This window comes from Ambystoma mexicanum, chromosome 3p (assembly GCF_040938575.1).
Source record: "Ambystoma mexicanum isolate Mex_15411 chromosome 3p, UKY_AmexF1_1, whole genome shotgun sequence".
In the NCBI taxonomy this organism is placed as follows: Eukaryota; Metazoa; Chordata; class Amphibia; order Caudata; family Ambystomatidae; genus Ambystoma; species Ambystoma mexicanum.
Genome location: NC_090925.1, coordinates 745228928 through 745247799, shown reverse-complemented (window position 1 = coordinate 745247799; position 18872 = coordinate 745228928). Strand labels below are relative to the sequence as shown.

Below are 18872 nucleotides of genomic sequence, written 5' to 3'. Positions count from 1 at the left end.
TTTTAGAGATTAAATGAGAAGCCAGGGCCGTGCAGAGGGCCTGGGAGGGGACAGGAGAGGTAGAGACTGCAGCAGGATTGGCCAGCTCCTTGCAGATTTTAAAGAGTTTGGCTGAGTTGTTAGATGCCGCAGAGACATGGGCTTGGATGTGGGCTCTCTTCTTGGAGCGGACAGAGAGCCGGTACTGCCTTTGGAGCAGGCGGCAGGCCAGTTTGTCAGAGAGTGTTCCGGAAGCACGCCATTTCCTCTCAGCAACCCTGCACTTGCGTTTAAGGGTGACAAAGTCTGAGTCGTCCCAAGAGTTACACTTTGCTTTGGGCTTCACGCGGATCCTCATGAAAGGTGCAAGAACATCAAGAGTATCAGATATAGCAGAGTGGAGCATGGAAAGGGCTGTGTCAGGGTGCGAGACAGCAAAGGGAGGCTGGGGGGGGGTGAGAAAGTTGGGGTTGGCTTGGCCTAAGGGTTCGAGAGGGTGAGCTGGGAGGAACAAAGAGGGCAGGGTGGTGGCACATCAAAAGTTGCAGTCTGGTGAACAGACAGATTTCGAGAGAATTTCCGAAGGCTTAGGGCCTGATCACAAGTTTAGGGGTAAATCACCTGGTAAAATACCATTACCAGGTGTTTTTTTTATTTTTTATTTGGTTTGTTCAAACCTTTAAAATAACAATACAATCTCCCAGTCCCTCCTTCCAACTCTTAGTTTTCTTCATCAATCTGAAACATCGTCGTTTTGATTTCACACATACAACCCATGTACCTCCTCCATAACAGTTCTCTTAATTACGTAGACCCAGTTTCCCATTCTCAGTATCTAAATTACTTTTCAGCAATCAAAGGAAGTTTACTAGAGCAAATAAAACTACTCAGTTGTTCCCCTCAAACAGTGCCTTCCACCAATCATCTGATTTCATGAATTGATGCTCATTGATCAGTTTACCAAAATGTCTTTCTCTTTGTTGCTCAAAGGCCGGACAAACCATGACTAAATGTTTGATGGATTCATTACTCATTTTACAGAATCTGCACACTGGATCGATGTTAGCATCCTTCGTCCATGTAACCAAACGCTCTTTTGTTAAAAACAAATTCATTCTGAAACGCATGTACAGGGCTCTTGAGTATTGATCTGGTAAGCAGGTTAGATATGTATGTCTCTGACCATAAGCTTTTGCTTCTCCCGGTACCTCACACATTAGAATTGAATTTGCTCTTGAGTCGCAGGTCGATATCCAATCAGATCTCCAGATTTTCATTTTAGCCATGTCTGGGTTCTCTATTAGCAATGAGAGACTGATGTCGTACTCCTCTAATAGAGCCTGACAGAGTACATTCCAATCAAACAATGTAGTGTCGACTCTGTCATTATCAGACTTATGTAATAATTCAAATTGCGGCACCGGAGTTTTAACCATCGTTTTTCTATATAGACTTAGTAAGTTCCACGTGACTCTTGCTTTAATTTATATGAGCCCTAGCTCGTACCGTAGACATGTTGTCGATGTACCCTTTGGAAGCTGCAAGGCACGGGACCAAACAATGTTTTCTAGGGAATTCCACAAAACCTCTGCACAGCCAAATGCATTTTCCCCCACCATATATTAGTGCAGGTACCGCTTTTTGCTCAAAAATATAAAGTGACAGGTTTTAGTGAACATTTGCCAAATTTCTTGTTGATTAGTTGCGCTTCACACGCCAGCTGCCGGCACTTGCTTTTTGCAACAGTAGACCACGGCTCATCTCTTCTACTGGCGCTGATCTTCATGCCCAAGTAGGTCGAGTTCTTTACGATTTGTAGGCACTCATTTGCAAGCCGCCAGCAAAACTTTCCTTTTTTGCCTTTATTTCCCTGTGATTTCTTTTCGAAAATCAGAATTTCACTTTTTTCTTTGTTGATTTTGAGGCCGTTTTCTGTTGTGTAATGCTCAAGACAATTGAGTTTTCGCTGGAGCCCAATAGGCGTCAAGTCCACCAAAATGAGGTCATCTGCATAGACCAGGTATTCTATTGAGGACCCATAAAGTTTTGGAGGAAAGGTAGCTACACCATTAAAGGCTTGCATTATGTATGAGATGAAGAGATTGAAAACAATTGCTGCCAACGGGCAGCCTTGTTTCACGCCCTTATATGTGGCAATGGCAGCAGACAACGTACCTTTCTCATCCAAACAAATCTTAATAGAAGTGTCTGTGTGTAACTCGCGGATTGCATCCACTAGGCTCGAGGGACAGTTCCACCTCGTGAGTTTTTCCCACAACAGCTCCCTATTTATGCTGTCAAACGCCTGTGACAAGTCTATCAGTGCCAGGTTTGACTTCACTGCATCCATTTTTAGCAGATTTAGCAGTAATAGGTTCAACCCACATCCTACTCCTTTTACAAAACCTGCTTGTCTGGGATCTACGTGGTTAGCAGCTGTAGCCCATTTTAGGAGTTTTTGTTGTAAGAGGCTGGCATAGGTCTTCCCCAAGACGTCAAGTAGCGCTATAGGCCTATAGTTTCGAGGATTAGTTCGATCCCCTTTTTTAAAAATAGGTACTACCACCGCACTTTTCCAAGACTTTGGGGTCGATCAGTTCTTAATGACTCTTTCAAACAACCTTACACAAAAGTCTGTCCATAATTCTGGATTTTTCTTGAGAGTAAAATTGGTTAGGCCATCCGGCCCGGGAGCTCTAGAATCGTGCACGTTTTTAATTACATTGAGTATATCAAGACGCTCAAACACCAAGTCCCATTTCTTTAGCGCCGTATATACCCAGACTGTGGGAGATGGATCTTTAGCATATAGATTTGAGTAAAATTCGGCCCACTTTTCTTCCGAGACTGCATTAGCTTGTAATGCATGTTGGGGAGCCAAGCTGTTATTTATAAATCTCCAGTACTCAGCCAATTTTTTACCAGACATTTTCTGTAACATGAGTTCGGAGTCATTTTGCATCAGAGTAGCTGCATGTGATTTATGCCAGTTCCGGTATCTTTGTTTGATCATTCGTTTGCACTCCTTCCTGGATATGCTGCTTATATTTTTTAGGGCCCTTAGTTCTTGTCGCATGGCTCTTTTTCGTTGCATGAGAGCCATATCAAATTTGTGTTTTGCTCGAAACCCCTTATGATTTGGGTTATATTTTCGTTCTTCATAATCGCACAAAAGATCTCGATATTCAAGTGCTTTTGAGCCGTGTTGGAAATTATGTGTAATAGCAGCAACTTCTGTGTCCAACAAGTTTAGACGGATCCTACTGGAACCAGTAGTCACAGCAAAGCGCCAACCTTCCTTAATACAGGGAGTAGAATGTTCAAATATAAATTGAACCATATCGTGGTCGCTATGCTTCATTCTGACAACTTCCATTTTTTTGTCCGTTTGTGGATGTTTTCAGAAACAAATATATAGTCAAGTACTGATTCCTGATCAGATCTTCTCCATGTAGGACATGCAGAAATGTCCCCAACAGTATGGCCGTTGAGCATTGATAGACCACGGAGATCCATTTCTAGGCACCACTGAGCTGCTACTTCTTCGTGTTTATGGGCCTTCTTATCCTTAAGCCCAATTCTGTCTCCGTTTGGGGCACAAACGATGTTTAGATCCCCACACACAATTAGGTCCAATGGCAGCTCCTTTGTTGAGAGATCGATCAATGCTGTAATTTGGTCAATAAAAAGCGAGTCATCCTTGGCCAGGTGATTCCAATATACATTAATGATATACAAGCATGGTGCCTTACAACCATTTTGCTGGGTACTGATGGTGGCAACCTGGATAAAAGAAGATGGATTGCATGAATTCAAAATCCGAAGGCCGGACGCTTTTTTATAGCCACAAGCAGGCCAGCCATCAGTCTACCTTTTGCCTGCTTTATGGCTGGATTAAATGCCACTTTAAAGCCTTCCAGCAACGGAGTTTGCAAAAGCCAAGTTTCTTGTAAGAATAATATGTCCAATCCACAGGCCCACGATGATTCAAAGAGGTGCAAAAAACCATGGGTATTCCATGAACCCATGGTGCACTCTTTAGGGCCCTCTGGTTCCTGGCATTACTTTTCCAGTTGATTGTTTATGGTTGCAGCCAACCATGTCCAGTCATCATCTCTGTTACCTGAAGATTCTTGAGTCTTAGGGTCAACCCCTGTGCGCAAAGGGTTCACCGTTCCATTAATCGTTATTCTTATCGGATCCCTTGTGTGGGGTGCCTCGGTGGAGAGTAAAGCTCGATGCAGACCCAACGCCGACTCGCCAGTTTTCATTTCGCCCTGTTTTGTTTCTATTTCTTCAGTCAGAGCGTAACTTGTGGCAGCAACTATTGGCAGGTCTGCCTTCTCTTCAAGCGAGCCAAATTGTCGGTCTTCTTCAATTTTTGCTATGTCAAACCACAGTGATATCAGCACGGGGCTAGCATCCAACAGGGCTTCCACAATGAGTTTAGACTGTAGATGTAAAATCACAGCATCATTTTTCTTTTCATTGAAGAATTCTACGATTTTTAGATCCGCAGATTCAATTGCTCTTAAACTTGGAATTAGATGGCCCAACCATAACACATTGTGTCGGTTTAGTATTAGTTTATCAGAGGTTTCAATTCGTTCCAAGAGGGGTCGATGTGGCGCTTGTGTTGAATGTGCTTGTAATTTCCTCCCTTTCTTGTTGACTTTTGGAGTATGCACGTTTTTGTTACTCTGCCGCACTGATTGTGTCTTTGGGTCAATTCCTGTTTTAAGGCTTGAAGTTTGTCTATTTCTGTGTGGTATCGGATGACCATTATTCACAGAGTGGGACTCTCTCTTTTGAGCTTGCGCATTGTCAGTATCAAGCAACACCTCCTGGTCAACTTGCGGGCTTGACAACAGGCCTTTGATTTGCGACTTGGCAGCAATCAATCTTCGTTTGGCCTCTAATGTCGTAAATATAGGTTCCAAATGATCCTTCGCATTTTGTATCGAGGGTAACGGTTGGATTAATTGGCACTTTCGAGATGGAAATGTCGAGGACGTCACTGCAGTTAAATCCTGTGTTACAGCCTGTGTCACTGTGTCACATGCATTTATGTCTGCCTGGACCGCCGGCACAATGAGTCCTTCTGGAGCAATTACAGGTTGCACCATAGTAGGTGATTCAGGCAAACTCATAGGGTGGACCACGGCTGGCTCCTTCTCTGCAAGTTCTTCGTTGTTATATGTTGAAAGGTTTATTAGCAAATCTGTGCCATCGCTGCTGCTAGTTATAGATTCCTCTAAAACGATTGGGCCACCTGGTACTGCATGTAAACCTTCCTTTCTTCCGGCGTTTTCCGCTCCATGGAAGGGTCCATTAACCGTTACATTGACTCTTAAGATGACGCAGGAATTTTCTTGAGTCAGCACTTCGTTTAGCTTTCCTGTGCGTCTGATTTTTACTTTTTTTCATCAAGCCGTTCCTTGGCTGTGCACTACTTGCAGTGGTCTTTTGGGTGTCCAATGGGCCTTTAAAGATGTTGTGTAATTCGGGCGTCGCATTAACCGCTCCCTTGAGGGGCATAGCTGGCGTTTGGGCGCTCGTTACTTCCCTGTTAGCTGGTATTGTTGAAATGATGGCACTTGATGATTTAAAAGAGCCAAATTCGAGGCCACTTGGGACTCCTTAATAATGCTGGCAAATGCACTGCTGACCTTGTTTAGTTCTTTCAAAGGAACGTTCACAGGTTGGCAGTCAACTGCAAGTTTGCTATTCGCAGCAACCACAGGCAGTGATGCACCGCCTGGATTCTTAAGCGTTTGTAGTGAAAACGCCTCATTGCAGACAGAGCTCCGAAGGTTCAATATAGTTTTCGTTTGCAAGGGTGAGCTTAAAGTAGCATATTGTGCTGGGCTGCTAGCGTGCTTTTGAACATTCCGTGTAACATTGGCACAATCCTGCTCAGTAAACCGTTCCACATTTGCTGTTTTAGGTAGCAGGCAGGTTGCTGGACAAGGGGTCACATCCGTTTGTTGGTCATGCTTATTTTTCTGTTGTTGAAAAATCCCCAGTGCCTCTTTTGCAACTTCAGCCAACAGTCTTTTGTCCAAATTTGCATTTTTTGGCATGGTCAACAAGGGTTTCTAGGGCCCAGTCGGTCTTTCGATGTATTTCATGAAGCACTTCTTTACAGTGGAAGTTTTTGTTTTCCATGCTAAGCAACTTATTGTTTATTGTAGCAACCACTGATGAAAGTTCTTTTACGTTCTCATTAAGATTTTCATACATTTTGATGAATGGAGCAATTGATAGTGTCATGGATGAGATTATGGTTGCTTGTAAATCTTTGGCATGGTGAACAGTATCCCGCTCTTCTAACACGTTACTGATAGCACGTGGGTGTACCCTCTCACGATTCACAGGTCTTCTAATCTTCGGGTAGGGGCGTTCCATTATGGATGAATCAGTGGAATCTTCATCTGTTGAAGAAACAGTAGTGGCGGCTAAGAGTTTGGTGGGTTCCAACCAAAGTGGATTCATTGTTGAAAGCGGTGACGAAAGTTCCAGTGGGATAGTTGACATTTTCAGTTTTTTATTCTGTGAACAACTAACACTAGGTGACATGCTCCCAATTAGCCTCCTACGTTTCAATAGGGAGCTTGCCTCTCGTGTTTGAATTATAGGCTGTGGTAACGTTGGTGCTTCATCAACACACGGAGCAACATTTTCGCACTCCAACATGGACACTCTGCAATTCACTAAATTTTTTGCAGCTCTTCCCGCATTAAGGCGTGTGAGGGCGTTTAAAAGTTTGTTAGCTACCTCCAAAGAGTTCCTTCTTTCAGATCCAAGTCTCAAGTCGTTAAAGGGGGCAGGGCAATCTTGAGTAGATGGCTCATTATTTTGGTCTTGACCAGCCACCCTTCCCACCCACTGTGGTGTCACACTCTTCACTAACACAACGTCTTCCCCACTTGTCTCTGAGACATTCTTACCCATGAATACCTCCTCGCTGGCATCATCTGCCACATGGTTGGTGTTGCCAATAAAGGCTACTGTGTCTACAGCACTGTAAAACCTGGGCCGTGGGGACACCAGATTTCCAGTGGAATTAGGCGATTGATTAGTAGACAAATTCAAGTATGAAGTCACTACATCCATAGGTCTCTGATGCTCATCCTTGCCACCAACAAGCACACTGTGTTTGCATGGCAGTTCACATGGCAGTTTGCCATCATCATCCATCAGGGCAACTAATGTCGTCATCATATTCACTTCAACAGGGGATCCAATCTCCTCCACAAGCCTTACATGGGGCCCTCCGCCCACCACCTCCACGGCGGTAGGCCCCGCCACCCTGGCAGCACAATACCCAGGGTCGAATCCCTCTCCATTTACATCCCCAACAAGGGTAACCCCACCACTGCCGCTCATATCGTCCAATAATTGCCCCTCCTCAGACAATTGGATTTCCTGTTCATGTACGTCCACTGAAAACTCGGTAGAGGGCAGTATCAGTGGGCAATTCTCCGAATCTATGACTCGAGCATGGCAATTGGGTGGTTTTAACATCGCACTGTGCACATTCCCACTTCTTTGTTCCCTTGGAAATGAGCCTCTAGATAATGTAGGCGGTGGAACTATAGTATTTGGTGCTAATACGTCAGATGGGTGAATAGCAGTGGTTATTGACTCAGCAAGCCGCTCCGTGTGTAAACCTGCTGCACTAGCAGCCTCCGGCCATTCATTTATATACTGCGCCGGCTCCATGGTCAGCGTAGATTCTAGCTTACGCTGGGCTCCAGTTTCTCGCATTGTGCGAGCCCGCTTAAGCTTTCACCGTTATGTTTCCTGAAGGTGAATGTTAGCAATTGCAAGAGTAATTAAAAGATTGTCAGTAGAGGATTAGACCACATCCACGACAAAGTCACACACACCGGCTCCTGCTTCCACTTACCAGCGTATATATAGAAATGTGTAACCGTGCTGTCCGGGTCCAGGGAGAGCGTGGAGCGTTGCAGCTTAACAGCGCAAACAGCGGGAAACAGCGCAAACAGCGGGAAACAGCGAGTCGTCTCAGCCCTTTTCTCCTCTCAGGGTGTTTTACCACACTGATAAAATCAAAGTTTCATTTTTACCAGCTGCTTGTGTGGCAGTAATTGCCCCCACATAAATGCAGTACTGTATGAGGTCGTTACTGCATGCAGTAAATACCAGCTCCCATGGGACTCCATAATGGGAACTGATGGAAAGGTCCACATGGCTTGGAATCCTACCGCCCTACCACCTGTGGTAAAGATAACAGGTTGGTCATATTACTCATGGTAATATTGCCAAACGCTTAATCAGGCCCTAAGTGAGCACACTGGTTTAGCATCTAACACGTGACATGGACTCATTTTGGATGTCTTTAATTTTCCAGCTGGGGCATACATGTTATAGTCACCTGCTCGTAGTCGTCGTTTGAAAAAGGTGCGCAGCTTGTTGCTCTGCATGATGCGCATACAGGCAAGAGGGAGGATCTTGTAATGAGAAGACATCCCTCATAGTTGAGCCACCTAATAGCGTGCACTCAGCAAAATACAGATTCCTTTTAACTAAACAGACATCGCTCCAGGCTCAGCTTCAAGTAATATGTAGTAAGAGGTGGTTGGTTAGCAGAAGAGGCACCACTCCGAGCTCAGTTTCAAATAATATGGACTAAACAAAGTCATTCTAAAAAGAGAGATATCACTCATAGCACGGTTTGAATGATAGGTAGTCAAATACAGCTGACCTGATACGACTATTGCAGTATTACCAGAGTTAATACTGCCAAATTCTGTTACCATAACCATATGTGGTCATTACCGGGTGCCCCGGTAGGGCTGCATGACTACAAGTTATGCCAACCTTTCCGTTATTCCCATTTTGGAGTCCAATACAACTTCATCGGGTGCTGTAAATACCACTTCCAGCATACGTCACATGTAGTTCTGCTTTTGTATGGCGGTGATTGGCATCACATAAAAGGCAGCTGGTAAAAAGAGTTTCAAAAACAAATCTCGGGTTTCGGAATAGTGGTAAAACACCCAGTAATGGTAATTTCTAGGTTTTGCTAAACTTGTGATCAGGCTCAGTCTGTTTTAACAGATTATATATTAACCATGGGCGCCGAGTACAGAGCGAAAGTGGTCAACTGCTCCTTTAGCAATGGAGGCAGGAACCTCACTTTACCCCCGTAGAAATGTTTACAGTTTCCACTTTGTGAATGTGCATCCCAAAGGACTACAGTGTCATTGTGGCTGGAGATTAAACACTATTGACTTTGAAGTCAAGCATATGAACTGCACTGCTGGCAATACAGTGATTTGTATTACAATCAGGGCTCCAGGTCTGAAGTTGAATTATTGGACGGAGTAGAACGTTACCAAGGTAGCCCTGTGGGTTGAGTGACTTGTTGAGATGTTATACATTTAAAGCTGCCCGTAAACATGATGTCTTTTTGCAATTTCTTATAAATATAGTTGGTGTAAAATGCACTGTTTGGCCAACGCATGGTTGGGCTGGGTACTTGGTATTATTTAGGAGAGTGCTGGGCGAATTGCGGCACCCCTCTGCCCCCAATCCCCACAGTGAAAAACAAAAAGTTAGCGCCCATAACTCAGCTTCAAAACAATTGTTGCCAGCACAATAGAATAATTTACTTTCAATTGAGCAGTTTGACATACAAAATGTAGGTGCACACAAATCACAAGGTATTTGTGGGGGGGGGGGGGAGTACTCCAATAAAAAACTATCCACAGTTTAAAGAAAAACTGCCAGATTTAAATTTAGGAAGCATATTTCACTTAGGAAATGCATTGGTTTCAATGAAATTGTAAGCAGCACATTGCCAAAACAAGTGTGCCAAGTGTGTAGGACCTGCTTTTAACATAGATGGCGCAACCCAGTGATAATCATGGTCCATCTATTCTTGCTGTGTCTCCTTCAGGTCAGAAAAAAGGGTAGGCTCAGCTTCAAAGAGAAGGTAAACCTGAGCGCCCAGTGGCTGGGCAGAGGCGGGGGTGCAAAAAAGCAATACGAATTACCCCCTTTGCCACCCCTTAGCCCAGGGGGCGTCTATGACCGCTTCTATGAAATCCATCTCTAGCAACCCGAAAGTGTCTACAAATTCCCATCGCCCCAACACGCTCCGCCCCGTGCACGTTCATCAAAACCAACGCTCTTACCTTGTGCCTCCCTCTCTACCTTCAGCTGGGCTCTCAGGAACCCCACTACTAGCAAGTTTATACACCTAACTTTGAGCAGGCGAGACCCAGGTAACATACACCCACCACCTCACTCCCTCCTTAACGCCCCCTCCCCCTAGCGCCGGACTTTGATTGGTTAAACTCAAGGTTTGCCCAGGACCCTGACCCAACCCGAGGGCAAGTTACGCAATGAAGAGGGGTGTTAGACAGACACATCGTTGTACACGTCAACCCCCTCGTTGGATTTAAAGAACGGCGTGTATATTCTGAGTGGGGGGTGAGGGGAAGCGGTCCCATTGCTGTTAACCAAACACAAGTACCCTATCTGTAGTGTCTGACGGCATACGTTGTGCTTTATGTTTTGATTGGCTAACAACCGGTGTGTCGTCAATGAGCCTGCTGGCCAGTGATTGGATGACATCCTCCACCGTGGGTGTGCTTTGAGTCATTGGTCAAAGAGGCATCCCTGCTGAGCACTGATTGGATGAGAAAGTATATCACGATCTTTCGTGTAAGCCGGTACGTCGTGCACGTAGATTGAACCGCGGAATTGAAGCATGGAGGTGAGTGAGGCCGTCACTATGACTGGCGCGCCGTGGGTTTGTACGCGATGGGCAGGTTACAGCTTTGACGTGTGGTTGGTTTCTATGGGCAAAACCAGCGCTGCTCGTTCTTGTGTGTTGCTCGCAGAGTCTACGCTTCCAGCTAAGATTGCTGAACTTTCCCAGTTAATGCATAGTAAATTAAATAAAGTAATGCGTCCCTGATTTTGTTCGCCGCCGAGTTAATAAAAACACGCGTCGATTTTGGAAGCTTCATGTTTTCCCATACTCGTTGTCACTTCGGCAACCCCATGATAAACCTGCCACGCTCTCTCTCTGTTGAGTCAAACACATGCCACTGTTCCAGCTTCTCATCCTCGCCAGTCAAATAGCCATATAAACCACTTATTTGAGTGGGTAAAACATGGACAACCGCTTTCTTAGGCAGAAGGTATGTCGGGGGTGATGGTAACTTTGACGTCACAGCTTCAGAATTCTGAGCTGTCATCCTAGTGGCACCATGTGTAAGGAATACGCGTGTATTCCTTGCAAGAGGCCTCTCATCCAGTTCTGCAAATATTTTCTGGGGGAACCCTTTCATCATTAGAGGGGTGGGTTTGTGGGGGGGTGTGGTCCCAGGTCACGCAATACAGTATCTCTGCATAGACCCCCCTATCCTGCCGATTTGCTTAAAAGCAATGACCCTTATGGTAACATTGAAATGTCCAGAATTTTACATTTGAAAAATGTCTCATTGTGATTCTGTAGGAAACTCTTTTGAGCGAATAGTGGAAGTTGGGGCTTTGCAGTTCTAATTGGTCAAGCTACGCCCTCCCACAAGAGAAACATGTCTACATTGTAGGACATATAAACCGGTCTGTACAGTTACACGGATATGAGGCTCTGCCTTTTAATGTATTGAGTTTCCCATGCTGAGTCTACCTTTGTTGAAACAGTGAGTTGCTTGTGCATGTGACAACTCCTTTCGGGCAGACTGCTTGCACAAGACTCGCTAATGCTGCCAGCCCCCCCCCCCCAACCCTTGCCGTTCATCACGTTATACCACCCAATAGGGCTTTTTTTTTTTTTTTTTTTTTTAGTGGAATAAACATGGTCACTATTGGAGTCCTCCTAATGGGCAGCCCTAGCCTTACACTGTCCAGAAATGTGCCTGGCATATACAAAACACCTACCTGGTTGGCCCATTGCCTTTCCTTTGGTTTCTGGTTTCCTTTCTAGCGAGAATGGCCTGCCTTGGGTTAACCAACTGCCAGGCCAGTCACTCCCATAACCATTTATGACGTGAGTCCCTGGCCACTGCAATCAAGTCCCAACTGTCCCTAATGGTGTCGGTTGAACCCCATCCTGGCTCATGTAGCCAGCGGGTTTTGCTCACGTCAACACCTGCAGCGTACCTCTTTCCATATGACTGCCCTTGTAACTGTCACATTTTGGAGGTGGCCCCCCGCCTGCTACTTCAGCCCACACTTACTTGCCATAGCTCCTCACGCATATACTGCGCCGTTAGCGCTGCAAACATATCCAAGAGGGAAACAATATGCCCCTTGTCAGACAGATGAACCCCGTCACTAGGAAAATGTATTGGGTCCTTTTTTGCACAACCTCCTGTGCCTGAGAAGCCCAATCCTTCCTGGTCATGAACCTCTGTGTTCTTGTTCACCCTGTTACTAGAATTTTCCATGGCCACATTGGACCTTGGACCTTGTACCTGGCTATCTTTTTAAAATATTTTTTTGGGAGCATCTGCCCCAAGATCTTGAACCCACCCCTCCTCGCCTGCATTGCCTTTAATAATCGACCACTACCCATGTCTTTGGGGTAGTTACCCCCTTTGATGCTGCTATCCTGTGCACACAGGGGAGCAAAGCATTCCATCGCATGTCTGGTGTGCCCAGCCAGACCACCTCGTCTCATGTTTCCCCCCTCTCTGCGACCACTGTTGCGCTCTGAAATGCTCCTGTGACAAAGGAATGGCCAATGACACGCTGTGTAACCTGCTGATGCAAACGACAGATGTTAACTTCTCACTTAAAAGGATCTTTTCAAAACTACCACACACGAAAAACGAAACTCGAATGTAAATTCGTGCACTGCCCATTCCTTCTGTCAGCCTGCCATCCGACTTCTGGAGCATTAGCGCCCAACCCCACTGGCCTGACATAGTTTGTACCAGTTGGACCATCTTCCCACTTTATTTATCGCTGCTATGGGCATGCCCTGCTGGGCAGCCATCATGGCTGCCCCTATTCTGAAGCCATGCGAGGACCACCCTAATCCATGCCATCCCACTTTTCCTAATGCTGATGCCAACCCATTCTGAAATTAAAACCACATCAGCAGGGACCCATCCTTGTGTTCTAGCAGGTATGCTTGCCCAGGTGCCCTTTGCCATATACCGGAAAGCAGCCCGGTAGGTCTGTTAACTCTCATCGTCTGAGGCACAGTACAAAATCAATCAATCTCCCTTCCCCTCCCGATCTGTCCTACACCGTCTTAGCTCAATTCCCCTATTGTAAGGGCCTTTCCTGACTTCTTTTCTTTTGTGACTAGTTGGCTCGCTCGGAACTCCCCAAAAACACCAATGCAAATGTGGCCCTGCAAAGTTCCTGAACCCGTTAAAGCAAACCCCTTGCAGCACCCACAGCAACTTCACCAGTACACCAAAATCAGTGGGCTTGCTCCAGTCTTTCCTCTGTCCTTCCCCTTTCCCCAATCCCTTCAGAGCGGGGTGCACTGTGAAACCCATGGTGGGATCTCCCTGCCCGTTCAGTTTTCTATAAAAGGCTATCGTCACCAGGTGCCCCACTGCTCTGTTCAGTTTGCTATAAAAGGCTATCGTCACCAGGTGCCCCACTGCTCAGCTCCTTGTTCTACCTTCTTTGTGTGCCCAGACGAGAAATATCTCAACCTGCTCCTCAATAAACCTGTGGTGCACCTCAGTTTCTGTGATGCACTCATAGCCCCGCTGGTACCTGGACCTAACTCCTTATGTGAGAGCACTTCCCATGGTCCCAGAGCATCGAGTCCACAAGACTAGCTGCCACCATTCCACTTTCAACTCTTTCACCTGCTGTCGTGCCTGAGGATGGGCCTCCTGGAACTCCTCCCACTGAAAACGAGTGCATCAGCTGCAATGTTGGCGATAACCTGTACATGGTGCGCCCTGAACTCGATATTCTGTACAGGAAAACCCCAACCAACTTTCTTAGCAATCTCAGGATCACTGGACAAGAGGCAGATTGGTAAGGGCTGTACTACCGCCCTTACCACCCTTTTTGACCAAAAACGCACCTTTCTGTAGCTCAACTCAACCTGGCCACAACAGTAGAGCTATCGCAATTGGGAAGAGTTGGAGAGCCATGATGTTACCCAACCTCCCCTTCTGCCTCTTCTGTGTGCACCATTCCAGGGCTAAAATGACCCAAAACCTTCCTTACCTGACTCGTCAGAATCCATCTGCATTTCCTTACTGGTCACCCATCTGTGTCTCCACAGCCGTATGCCATTAAACCCCTTCAGGATATTGCGCCAAATGCGCATGTCTTCCTTGATAGTGTACTTAACCTGATATGATGAGGATTCAATATGATGCCTAATGTGGCCTTTGCTAACCTAGCAAAATTCAGTTTGCCGAGCAGTTGCTGCACATTTTTGCCAAATTATCAATCTTGGCCACCAGTCCCTAAACTTTATCCCTGGGTAACTGGTGTCTATCTCAATGCCCAAGAATGTGAAGTCTTCTCTCTGCGCTAGTGGTATTCCAACTCTTCCATCAAGCTCTGAAGTGAGGCCAGTGTGGTGGGGCACTCTTCCGACTCCTTTCTGCCCACAAAGGGGGAAATCGTCCAGGTGGTGCACAAAGCCACCTCTTTGCTCCTTCCTTTGCGCAGCCCACTCCAAGGACACGCTAAATTGCGAAAAGAATGCGCATGACACTGTGCATCCCATGGGCATGCATTTCTTAAAATGGAAAGGTCCCTGCCGCTGACACGTGAGAACTTTGTGTGAACCTGAACTGGCAGAAGTCTGAATGCTGATTGTGTTCGCTTTAGCCAGCAAAGCTCCTTTCCCTAACTGCCACTAATTCCATGGCCTGGTTAAACGAGGCCTATGTCGCGGAGCAGTATTCAGGGTCCAGCCAGTCATTGACTGACGCACCACTTGGGGGCAAAGAGCCTGTACTTCCCCCTGTTCCTTGCTAGGGTCCACCTCTAGCAAGGACACTATGAAATTCGCAATTGGTGGTACCGTAAATGGGGTGGGGGGGCATAAAACTCCCAATCTTCTTTGTAACAATGCCCGGTAGTCTGTCTGCTGTCCTCTCCGTCGGGGGCCCCTCATAAGGAATACAGAATCCGTCCCCAAATCCCTGGTAAAATAGATCACCATCTTTCTCCCTGGTACACCATCTTTCTCCCTGGTAGTCATTTAACAATACGTGTAACTGAGTCCTGATCACCAAAGATGGGCTCTTTACCATCCAATCCCTATTGTGCCCCCTCTATGCTGTCCTCTGCCCCTTTGAAACCCTTGGATCTTGTGGCAGACTGGCACTGGGTGCTCACCTTAACAAGGGGGGTCCTGGGAGTCCCTCTGCCAGACATTAGTCCTGGTTAAGAGATTTACCCAGAGTCTTTAGCTCACTATCTTTCACAGAGAAGAAATATCCCAAACATCAGTCTTTGCCCTGCCCTGGGACAGTCCAGCACCGAAATGCGAGGCAATTCTCCTCTGAACAAGAGTACCAACAGAAACCCCAGACGCGTGTTTCGGTCTGGTTGGACCTCATCAGTAAGGTGGATCTGTGCCCCTCTAAGAATAGTGAGCAAAAGACTCTGGGTAAGTCTCTCGCAACCAGGACTAATGTCTGGCAGAGAGACTCCCAGGACCCCCTTGTCAATTTGTGTCTCGCCCTAAATTACAAGGGGAATCCAGATGTGGACCCCTTGCTCACTATTCTTAGAGAGGCACAGCTCCTCCCTACTGATGAGGTCCAACCAGACCGAAACGCGTGTCTGGGATGCTGTTGGTACTCTTGTTCAGAGGAGAATTGCCTAGCATTTCGGGGCTGTCCTGCCCCAGGGAAGGACAAAGACTGATATGTTTAGGATATTTCTTCTCTGTGAAAGATAGTGAGCTAAAGACTCTGGGTAAGTCTCTCGCAACCAGGACTAATGTCTGGCAGAGAGACTCCCAGGACCCCCCCATGTCAACTGGGTGTTCACCTCCACATTTCGTACTTTCATGGGACAAGATGCACTTCGTGCCTCTTTTCCCCATTAAAGAGCCTTGAGGAGCTGTTCCCACCCTGTGTGCTGCTCCTGTATGACCCCTCCCCGGCCCTCGTGGCCTGCTTGCCCTGTTGAAAGGGCCGCCAACTCTCATTTCTTCACCTCGTCAAACTTATTGTGCCAAGCCTGCTGGGGGGCAGGGTGTCTTCCCTTCCTCCTGGCTCGGCTTTCCAAACTTCTTCTCCTCCCCCTTACCCCTCAAATATATGCTACCCAGTCCTCTATCCTTTTTTATCCCATGTCATTCTGGAGACCTGGGCCATCTTGGACCTGAAATTCCGGTCCTAATCAACCCAACCTGTTGACCCATACCTCCTATGCACATCCACAATGGTGTCCCTATATTTCCATACTGCCGTCCCCTGCTCAGGGAACTTCTCCATTATTACAGCAGTTAACAAAGAAAATGCTGTATTCCAGTTACCAATAGTTTCCTCTGGTCTGTACCCTTTTCTGTCTTTTCTTATCCTCCTTGGTGACTGTAATGTCAGAGCAAGCTGTTTCCAGTGACACTAATGAAAAAGAATCAAAATATTATTGTGCCCAAATGCGCTCCTTTAATTGCATTGGCATGTGCCAAGCCAATGACCACCTATCCAACAGTAATGGAGCAATCTTTACAAGGGCGCTGTCCACTCCAGTACCCCTGAGGCTCGTCCTCTTCCCCCTAGGCCTGTTGCTTCTTTTGCCAGACAATCTGCTGCACCAGTGCCTGACCACCACCCCCCAGTTATGAAGGAGCCTGACCACACCAGTGCCCCTGTATGAACAGCGGGCTCGGGATGGGGGGTGCTCTCTCCTCAACTCCTAGTTCTTGCCTTTGCTCGTGCCCCATTCCTGAAGGACATTCTGGCACACTCTAAACATATGCTCCATAAACCTGGTCATGTTGCCACTGCCTCTTTCCGAACCTCTGTTCCTTCGTGGCACCTCTGCCGGTACCACACCAGTACCGCCAGTGGTGGATGGCCCTGGAGCACTCTTCAAGCTGTAACATTACCCTCTAAAGTGACAACTTTACCCTTGGGCTGCTGTGGGGCCCTCTTCCTCTGGCGGTGTGCTTTCTGTCCTTTTTGGCATCGAGGGGTGTCCATTGTAGCTGGAGGGGTGTCAAGGGTGGGCCGCTCTTCTGTATGCTCGGCATCCTTTTCGTCCACCCTGTCCCCGTGCAGTGAATCCTCTCCTGGAAAGAGAGCCACTAGCTCGGCGTCCTCTCTTCTGTTGAGGCCCATGCTGTCGCTGGAGCTGCTCTGCGCTCTCATGCTTGGTAGTCCATGAGAAGACATTCCACAAAAGACCTAAAATACAGACACAATTTGGTTCAAAAGTGTTCTGTAAAGCTGACCCTGTTCCCCTGGCCACCTTCTGCCAACACCGGAACCAGTACTTTCTAAAATTATAAGCAGTTACCCCTTGCAGAGTGTGGCTGGGCCGTTTTCGCCTGCTGTCTGGGCAAACTTTTATCCCACCTCTTACCACTTTCTTGCACACCTCTGCGTATTCCTCACGCTACTCCTGAGACAAACCTGTTGCGGGCAGCCCTTTCTCCTCCGGTTAGGTCCTTCATCTATGGTAGCACATAGACATAACCCTGTTATTTTACCGTCACATTGGCCCTTCCCACAAATCTGATAGATGCAAGTCACTCTCGGTGCATAGGAGCGTTAATGCTGAAATTGATGGAAATCCTTTGTTAGTCTTCCCGCCACCGTGCTGTACATAGCACATCTTCCTACAATTAATCCCAACCACAGTGGTTACTCATCAACCTCGCCAATTGACAGGCTCAGTTGTCCTTCACAGTATCTGAACGTCTACCTGCAGATCACCTACCTCTCACCCCCCCTGAGGTTTGGGCAAGAATAAAACCCTGCTATCAACAAACCCACACTCGTGAGGGGGGGCCATCGGACTCTTCCACGATGCCCCCTCACTTCGATCCTGCGATCAACCCGCAAAATCAATAATCCGTGCTCTTACCGCCCTCAGTGTGAACTTTTTGGCAGGAGAAAGGCACACCCTTTGAACTGTTATCCAGGAGGCCAAGGACCTTGGTACCACAAGAAGGGAATTCCATCTAACCACGAGCTGTACCCCAACCCCCTGAAGCATATTTTAAACAGAAGTAAAATGAAAAACTGCCCTTTCATTAAAAAAGTTAATGAGGTATGCTATAAAGTTACTATGATTTGTAATGGAACTGTTTTTCACCCGACCGTGGAAAGAGGGGATCCCTCGGCCTGGCCCTTGTATTGAGTTAATGGTGCACCCGCCCCCGATAAGTGGATTGAAAAGAAATAAAAACCCTTCTGGACAGTGCTAAAAGTGCCTTCCTCTATCTGTAAATCCATAGTTAATCCACAGACTCTTAAGCATATAGACGCAATTTCCTTTACCACACACTTCACCGGCCCCCAACGAGGCCCACACGGCGTGCAGATCCATGTACTGACCCCTCCCGACATGGATCTTCGTGCAGGCACCCATCTTGCCAGTTCAACGCTGAGACTCGCCATGCGCTTACTTTTAAGCCCAGCAATGTCAGCAACCTAGAGGAAACAATGTGGGACGATGTCCGCACACCCCACCATGCTGCCCCATTGAACCATTCCAACTGTCCATTGCTGCAGCCTGCAGCACAGAGGAAGCCGCCAGAGCTGCAAACCTGGCATCCTCACCCCCTCATTTTCACACTTCAGCCCCCGACAAGCTTGCACATGAAAAATTGCCCACCAACAAGACACCCTGCCGAAATCTGTTTTTTCCCAGCCTGCACTTGCAGTTTGTGGCTCAGCATGGTGGCCAAAATACAAGCTGTAAGCAATTTTTGTGGCACAACGGCCATAATACAA

The 18872-nt window shown here is 47.0% G+C and overlaps 2 protein-coding genes across 2 annotated transcripts in view; one reads left to right on the top strand and one right to left on the bottom strand.

The window, feature by feature from the left end:
• Positions 1-10323, bottom strand: part of QPRT (quinolinate phosphoribosyltransferase) — a 92151-nt gene extending 81828 nt beyond the window's left edge. Inside the window, exon 1 of the mRNA XM_069651645.1 lies at positions 10146-10323. Within this exon, the coding sequence (XP_069507746.1) occupies positions 10146-10242 (97 nt within the window). The 5' untranslated portion in view covers positions 10243-10323. The remainder of the gene's footprint in view (positions 1-10145) is intronic.
• A 295-nt stretch (positions 10324-10618) lies between these two features.
• DCTPP1 (dCTP pyrophosphatase 1) overlaps positions 10619-18872 on the top strand; it is a 57514-nt gene continuing 49260 nt past the window's right edge. Inside the window, exon 1 of the mRNA XM_069651648.1 lies at positions 10619-10729. Within this exon, the coding sequence (XP_069507749.1) occupies positions 10724-10729 (6 nt within the window). The 5' untranslated portion in view covers positions 10619-10723. The remainder of the gene's footprint in view (positions 10730-18872) is intronic.